This window comes from Dipodomys ordii, unplaced genomic scaffold (genome assembly GCF_000151885.1).
Source record: "Dipodomys ordii isolate 6190 unplaced genomic scaffold, Dord_2.0 Scaffold47, whole genome shotgun sequence".
NCBI lineage: Eukaryota > Metazoa > Chordata > Mammalia > Rodentia > Heteromyidae > Dipodomys > Dipodomys ordii.
This window is the reverse complement of record NW_012267263.1, coordinates 11,144,502-11,152,812: the sequence shown is the minus strand read 5'-3', so window position 1 is coordinate 11,152,812 and position 8,311 is coordinate 11,144,502. Positions and strand designations below refer to the sequence as shown.

General features: G+C 43.6%; 1 protein-coding gene across 1 annotated transcript in view; it reads right to left on the bottom strand.

Moving 5' to 3' along the window:
- Positions 1–3,231: 3,231 nt before the first annotated feature.
- Slc25a43 (solute carrier family 25, member 43) overlaps positions 3,232–8,311 on the bottom strand; it is a 36,194-nt gene continuing 31,114 nt past the window's right edge. The window contains exons 4-5 of the mRNA XM_013019774.1: positions 5,545–5,679; positions 3,232–4,133 (exon numbers count right to left, since the gene is read on the bottom strand). Of these exons, the coding sequence (XP_012875228.1) occupies positions 3,936–4,133; positions 5,545–5,679 (333 nt within the window). The 3' untranslated portion in view covers positions 3,232–3,935. The remainder of the gene's footprint in view (positions 4,134–5,544; positions 5,680–8,311) is intronic.

The window sequence follows — 8,311 nt, the reverse complement described above, 5'->3', positions numbered from 1 at the left end:
GTCCCTTAGCTTTTCTACTCAAAGCTGGGCCTCTAGCACTTGAGTCACAGGCCCTCTTCCTCCTCCTCCTCCTCCCCCTTCTTCCCCCCTTTCTTTTGGCAGTTAATTGGAGGTAAGAGACTCAGACTTTCCTGCCCGAGTTGCCTTCAAAGTGCAATCCACAGATCTCAGCCTTTTGAGTAGCTAGGATTACAGGCATGAGCCAGGGGGCCCAGCTTCATTTACTTGTCTATTCACTACCACAATTGCTAGAATATCCATAGGCTCCAGGATGGAAACACCTTATTTGTCTTAGCTATCACACTGCACCACAGTACCCAGCACCTGTTGAATGGATGCATGAAGCTGGTTTTCTCACTCCAGCCCAAGCACCCTTGGCCTGCTTCCAGTTTTGTGACTGATTATGTGCTGCCTCTGTGACACTGCTTATCCCGTTCAAACTTAGTTTAACTGTGGGGTATGATGAGGTATGCCTGTACTCTCAGCACTCGGGAGGCTGGCACTCAGGAAGATCCTGAGTGTCGCTTTGGGCTATACATAATTAGACCCCATGTAAAACCAAACAGAATTTTGTTCAAGATTCCTTTCCTCCAAGAGCTGCTGTCCATTACTAGCCCCTCTCTGGTGCTGATCTCTACAGATCGTTCAGCAACTCCTTGGCAGTCTTCTCAGCAAGGAGATTATATTATCACTGCCTTTGCTCATGTTTGCTTTGTAATCCTAATCATTTCATATATGTTTGATTCCTTAAGACTAAGTTACTCCTGGGTAAACATTGTATCCTGTTTCTTTATCACCATTATGTGTGGTGAGCACGGGCAGACATAAAATAGGAAGGTTAGGGTTGGAAGTAAGTGGTAGAGTGCCTGTCTAGAAAGAAGGAGGCTGTCGGTTCAAAATCTAGCACCACCAAAAAAAAATCAGGAAAGCAGATCACTCCCTTATACCTCTAAGGAAATAAACATAGCAGCTTCTTGGAAAATGGAACCAGGAGGACCGAGTTCGAAGCGAACACAGGCAACACTATACAAAAGGACTGGGTACATGGCTAAAATGGAAGGCCTTGGGCTCAACACCCGGTGCTGGAAAAAAAAAAAAAGGAAAGAAAGAGACAAAGCAAGCAAGCCAGCCAGCTAGCCTTAAGTTCATTTTAAGAACATATCCAGAGTCCTAAAGAATTGTTCTGAAATTACAGAGACCAGGCCTTCTTCCTCACTTTAATTTATTCAACAGTTAAAAGTGCAGCACAGAAAACATTCCTGTCACAAGTAGTTATTTCAATTATTTCTAGAAAAATACACAAATCTAGTTATTCAGGAGACTGAGATCCAGGTAGCAGGAAAAGAAAAGTAGATAGAAGATCTACTATGATGTACATAAACTGAGGTTGGAATGTTAGAATTTTTTTTGCGGGGGACCCGGTTGTGGGGCCTGAACTCTGGGCCTGGACGCTGACTCAGCTCTTCAGCTCAAGGCTAGCGCTCTACCACTTGAGCCACAGCGCCACTTCCGGCTTTTTTCTTTCTGCTTATGTGGTGCTGAGGAATCGAACCCAGGGCCTCATGCATGCAAGGCAAGCGCTCTACCACTGAGCCACCTTCCCAGCCCCAGAATGTTAGAATTTATGAGTTATTTTTGCAGCTTTTTTTTTTTTTTTGGGTCCGGCCATGGGGCCTGAACTCTGGGCCTGGGCGCTGTCCCTCAGCTCTTCAGCTCAAGCGCTCTCCACTTGAGCCACAGCGCCACTTCCGGCTTTTTTCTTTTTGCTTATATGGTGCTGAGGAATTGAACCCAGGGCCTCTGGCATGCAAGGCATGCGGTCTACCACTGAGCCACCTTCCCAGCCCCTATTTTTGGAGCTTTTAAAGAGCTTTATGAAATGTTTGCTTTAAGGGGAACAAAGAGGACAAAGTATGAACTATTCATTCTTATTGAAATATTTGTTACCCTCTGAATTCTAATAGACTGAGCTTTAGATGAGGTTTTCATGTGAGTGTTAACAGCATTTTCCTGTAAAGTTCAGTGTGTCCCAGAGATTGGAGAACTGAGTTATTTTGGCATATTTAGAGGACAAGTCTCTGAGAGTTTAAAGTTTGACCATTTAGGTATTTAATCATAATTTTTATAGTTCTGGTTACTAATAATGACAAATATACTTTTTTAATTTTGGAAAAGAAGTTTAATTAAAAAAATACTTTCAAGGCTGGGAAGGTGGCTCAGTGGTAGAGCGCTTGCCTTGCATGCCTGAGGACCTGGGTTCGATTCCTCAGCACCACATAAGCAAAAAGAAAAAAGCCGGAAGTGGTGCTGTGGCTCAGATGGTAGAGCGCTAACCTTGAGCTGAAGAGCTGAGGGACAGCGACCAGGCCCAGAGTTCAGGCCCCAGGACCGGACCCCCCCAAAAAATGATAAAAAAATACTTTCAACACACTGAAAACCTTAGTGGGTGTATGAGACACACAAAAAGAGAATAGTGTGTGAATAACAACTTAATTAAAAGTTAAAGTTATATAAATTTTACATAGGATCTCTAAGGTAGAACATTCTTTTTTTTTGTGGTTGTTGTTTTTTTTTTTTGGTAGCACTGGGGATTGAACTCAGGGCCTGGTGGTTGCTAGGTATATGCTCTACCATTTGAGCCATGTCTTTCATTCCTTAAGGTGGAACAATCTTGAAATTCATTTAAAAAACATCTCAGTACAGATATGAGACAAAAGTGGTTTAATTCCACTATATTTGGTTGGGTATGTATGTCAAATGTTTCATTTGATCCTTTCTAGGCAACTGGGACATTTGTGAGAGTAATGCAAGATGATTAAGTAATTCATTTTTAGTGTAGGCTTGCCAAGCGAGTTGAAAAGGCAGAGAAGCAGGCCACCTGAACTGCACCTGACTTCAGTCAGAAGGTATGTGTGTAGGAGGCATAATTAAAGAGTCATGGTAAAAAGTGCTTTCTGAAACAAAAGCTTCCAAGCCCAGTGTGCTTCACATTTCAATAAAGGACAATAGTCTTAACTCAATAATGATAACTTTTTTGAGTGTGTGCTGTACTAGGGTTTGAACTAAGGGGCTGCATACTGTGTCTCTTAAGGTTCTTTTTTTCCCCTCAAGACTTGCTGGCACTCTACCACATTAGCTACAGCTCCACTTCTGGCTTTTTGCTAGTTAATTGGAAGCAAAAGTCTTACAGACTTTTCTGTATAGTTTGGCTTTGAATACTGATCTTCAGATCTCAGACTCTGGAGTAGCTAGGATTAGTGATTTGAGCCACCAGTGCCTGGCTTTAGCACTGTCAGCTTTAAGTGGTAACACTTAGCAGAAATTCCAGCACTGGACTGGATGCATGAGGATGGCTCACTCAAGGTCAGCCTGGGCTCCACAGTGAAACACTGTCTCAAAGAAACAGAAGAAAAGTTATGATTATTATTTCTTTTTCATCTGGTTCAAGATAACTTGTAAGCTATACGTTGCAGTGGATGTTCTCAGAAGTTAACCTAGATTAACTAGAAGGGGAGGCCACAGGTCCAACTGGGAGGACTCTGTATCATCTGAGAGTCACCTTGGGGCTGAGCTCAGGACTGCACATTCCCATGCAAGTTGCTCTGAAATATCACAACACCTTCTTCTTCTTTTCTTTTCTCTCTTGTTTCTTTTTAGAGGCTATTGTACATTTATGACCACTGGGCTTTGCTTATACAATCTGGTGGTATGTCATTGTGACTCAGGAGTGTTGGAAAACTTCATAGCACAAGTGTTCTCAGGGACGTCAGTAAGGGGCTCTGAGGCAACAGATGACCAAACCATCTCATGGTGAAGAGTCAGCGGACAGGATTGCCCTGTCATTACTTCTCATGTGCACAATTAGAGGCGACATTTGTCTGTGATTGTCACATGTCTTCAGCCAGTGCCCTGGTACTATACTTTCCACTATGACATCACAAAGTTGGTTTTCGAGACTTCAGTTTTCCAGTTTTGAAGAACTTTATTTCCCGTAATTCTTGGGGCTTCAAACTTTGATCCACTCCTGGGGTCAATTTATAGCTCAGAGGAGACATGATATAACCATTTTGGTAAAGAAAGATTCTCTTGCAGAACTCAAAGGTGCTAAACATGACTCCAAAATAGGGAACAACCTGTAAGAACAGAAAATTAAAATCGTATTAAACTCTTAGAAAGAAATGATTAGCGCTTCTAACAGCAAGTTAGATGAGGGTAGAATGAGGTAAGAGCTGTGGGCAGTACGATAAGGAATTCTTTTGGAAATCAGACTAATTGGTAAAATGAATCCAAGCTTCAGTGGCTTATATCTACAGTCCTAGCTACTAAGGAGGCTGAGATCTGAGGATTGTAGTTCAAAGTCAGCTCTGGCAGGAAAATCTCTGACACTCATTTCTAATAAGTCATCAAAAACTCAGAAGTAGAGCCTAGCACAGTGGTTCAAGCCTAGCACACTGCTAGGCTTTAGTGAAAAAGTTCAGAAATAGCACTTAAGCCCGGAGTTCAAGCCCCAGGACTAGCACACAAAAAATGGTAAAATGAAGGCTGGTTTGGTGTGTGTGTGTGGGGGGGGGGAAGGGTTGAAAGAGCCACTGGAGGACAAGCAATGGGCCTAGATGGATATTGAAGGAGATGATGTAACACTTCCTGTCAGTATCTACTGGCCCTGATTGGAATCACTTGCATGGCAGCTAGTATGAGGGTAGCCCACCGTTTTTAACCTTAAGTTTTTGCTCATAGACATTTTTGGAAACATGATGCATACATGCATACAAATACACATTTTTTTTAAATTTCATTTTATTTTATTTGTGAGCATACTGTACAGAGGGGTTACAATTACATGGGCAGGATAATGCGTACATTTCTTACCAAGCATTGCAGCCTCCTCCTTTGTTTACCCTTCACATCCGTTCCCAGCCTCCTCCTCCCCCCCAATCCCAATCCTTCTCCTTCCCCCCCTACCCCCCCGGACCGACGTTGTAAAGCTCGTTTTGGACATGACAACTTGTACTTCTACAAATACACATTTTTGCAGACAATTTTAGGATTAGTGTTAGGGTCTTCTTAGGATTCCTATGTCCCATGTTTTGGACCTTTAGACTAAATGTTCAGCTCCTTTATGATAGGGTATAAAGCTGGACACCAGTGCCTCATACTTATAATCCTAGCTACTCAGGAGCCTGAGATCTGAGAACTATGGTTTGAGGCCAACGTAGGCAGGAAAGTTCATGAGACTCTGTTCTCTAAGAAACTAGTTAGGAAAAAAAATAGAGCTATGGCACAGTGGTAGAGTGATAGCCTTGAACAAAAGATCAAGGACAGTACCTGGGCCCTAGAGTTCAAGACCCATGACTGACAAAAAAATATAGGGTCTGAGATACCTACCACTGTCTTCAGGGTCAATAGCCTGCTTGTATCCCTAGGCTCTGTACTAATGGAAGTGCTAGATGGGGTGTTTCCATGGCAACTCATAACTGAGGTGGGTGCCAAAGGAATGGGTACAAATGGAAGAGGCAGGGGAACAGTAGAATAGTCACTTCTCACCTTCAGTAAGTTGGCTGTCAATCCATTCCAGAGCCCCAGTACCCCTTGGGCCTTCACGATCTGTCGGAAGCAGTCCGCTGCTCCTGAAAATTGGACATCAACTCCTCCATAGTGGGGGAGGTAGGGACTCTGAGCCTGGTAGGAAATAGAAGGTTAGAGAAAGTGATTCTGACACCAGGAAAGAAACAGTGCTAGTCAGAGGAGCCATGTCAAGTGTGGATGCCATGTGCCTGGTCTAGAATGATTGTTCTGGGCCTCATCTTCTTCTGTGGGCTTAGAATGAATATTTAGTTACTATCAAACCATGGAACCCTGTTCTCCTATTTGTGGTCTATTTTTGCTCAGAAGAAAGTAGGATTAGGGAAACAGATTTGATTTTGTTCTGATATTCTCTCCCTGAGTCCACTCTTTGGAAATGGCAAGGGTTTGTGTGCCCTGAACCTTCCCCAGTGCCCTCCTGCCTCTTCATAATTCCCTCCCCTGGGAAGCGACCAAGTGGAGGTTGGTACAGATGTTACAGGGCAGGGAGCAAAGTGATGCTGGCATTCATCTGCTCCCTATTGCACTTCCCAGACTCCCACATCTTCACTCTCCTGTCCAAAGTACTGATTGAGCCTCTCCCAGCCTCATCAGCATCCTGAGGAACTTATTAACAGCTGGTGAGTTCTCTGGAGAAAATGGAAACAGCCTCAGGCCCTATGCAGCCACATCTACACAGTGTATTCCACTCTTCCTGCAGATTAGTCATCTTCTTGGTGAGGCTTTCCATGACCACCCCCTTCCCAAGAAAGAACTTTAGTGTCTTCCATGCACTGGCAAGATCTTATTCTCTGCTTTCATTTTCTCAGTTGTGTGCTAATGACTGCCAGGTTTATCTCTTGCCCTCATCTCTCCTCCCATCTCAACTATTTGCCAACTGCCCATCTCCCTTTGAATGTCTAACTGGCATTGCATGGTTGAACCCGTGATGTTTCCACCCTGAAATGTATCAAGCAGAAAACCTGCTACTACAGTTTTCACCAACTCTTTTTTTTTTTTTGCTAGACCTGGGGCTTGAACTCAGGGCCTGGGCACTGTCCCTGAGCTTCTTTTGCTCAAGGCTAGCATTCTACTACTTGAGGCATAGTGCCACTTCTGCTTTTTCTATTTATGTGGTACTGAGGAATCAAACCCAAGGCTTCATGCATGCTAGGCAAGCATTCTACCACTAAGCCACATTCCCAGCCCACCAACTTAGTTTTTGATATTGCCATCTACCCAGTTGGCTGGCTAGAAATTTTGTTCTCATTCTGACTCTTCCTAGGCCCAGAGTATGGGTTATTATGTCAATTTGGGGTATAGGATGTGGGCAATCTGGGAGTTTTAGAATGAAGTCTCAGAATCCAAAACATTTTCAGTTCTGCTACCTATCTGCTATGATGACAGCTCTTTCTTAGAAGCACCCAAAATGATCCTGTCAAAACAAAAAATGCATGGTGCCACTTTTCTATTCATAATCTCCAGCAGCTACTTTTCTTTTTAAAACAATTTTTTTATTGTGAAAATACTGTCCAGCAGCTACTTTTCTCAATCAGTAAAAGTAACTGATTTCAATAGCCTACCTATCAGCTTGGTGCAGTCTGGTCATAATTTATTTTCTGATATCACCAATTACTCTCTCTTTTTTTTTAAAAAATCTTTTAGTGGTTGTATAAAGGGGTTTGGATTTTCAAGTCAACATGTCAATTTATAAGTAAAATGTCCCCCCCTCTCTCTGTTACTGGGGCTTGAACTCAGGGCTGGGCACTGTCCCTGAACTTTTTCCTTCAAGGCTAGCGCTCTACCACTTGAGCCACAGCTCCACTTCCTGTTTTCAGGTGCTTGGGCTGGCTTTGATTCAGTCTCTTGAGGAGCTAGGATTACAGGCATGAGCCACAGACAGACACCAAGCCTATTATAGTTCCACTTGTGGCTTTTTATGGTTAATTGGAGATAGAGAGGAGTCCCATGGCAATGAGGATGTAGCTCAGTAGTAAAGTGCATGCTTTGCAAATATGAAGTTCTGGGATCTATTCTCACCTACCTGCCTATGTCTACATTTCATCATCTCTGGAAAAAAATGTCCATGTAGTTTTATAAGACTATTGATATTTCTAAGCCATTTAAACTTTAAATATCTAAATCACATCTTATCTTCCTGTGCCTATCCTGAGAAATAAATGTTGAAGTTAGATAAAATTTTAAAAAAGTAAAAAACCGCCAGGCGCTGGTGGCTCACGCCTGTAATCCTAGCTTCTCAGGAGGCTGAGATCTGAGGATCGAGGTTCAAAGCCAGCCCGGGCAGGAAAGACCATGAGACTCCTATCTCCAATAAACCACCAGAAAACTGGAAGAGGCGCTGTAGCTCAAGTGGTAGAGCGCTCTCCTTGAGCTGAAGAGCTGAGGGACAGCGCCCAGGCCCAGAGTTCAAGCCCCAAGGCCAACCAAAAAATAAAATAAAAAAATAAAAAACGTCGCATGTTTGTGGCTCATGCCTATAATCCTAGCTACCTCAGGAGGCTGAGATCTGAAGATTGTGTTTGGGCAGGAAAATTTGTGAGGCTCTCAGCTCCAAGTAATCCCAGAAAGGGCAGGAAGTGGCCCTGTCCATCAAGTGGCAGAGCACTAGCCTTCAGCAAAAGAAGCTCAGCAACGGTGCTCAGGCCCAAAATTCTGGCCCCAAGACTGGGAAGAAGGGAGGAGGAGGAGGAGGAGGAGGTGGGAGGAGGAGGAGGTGGGAGGAGGAGGA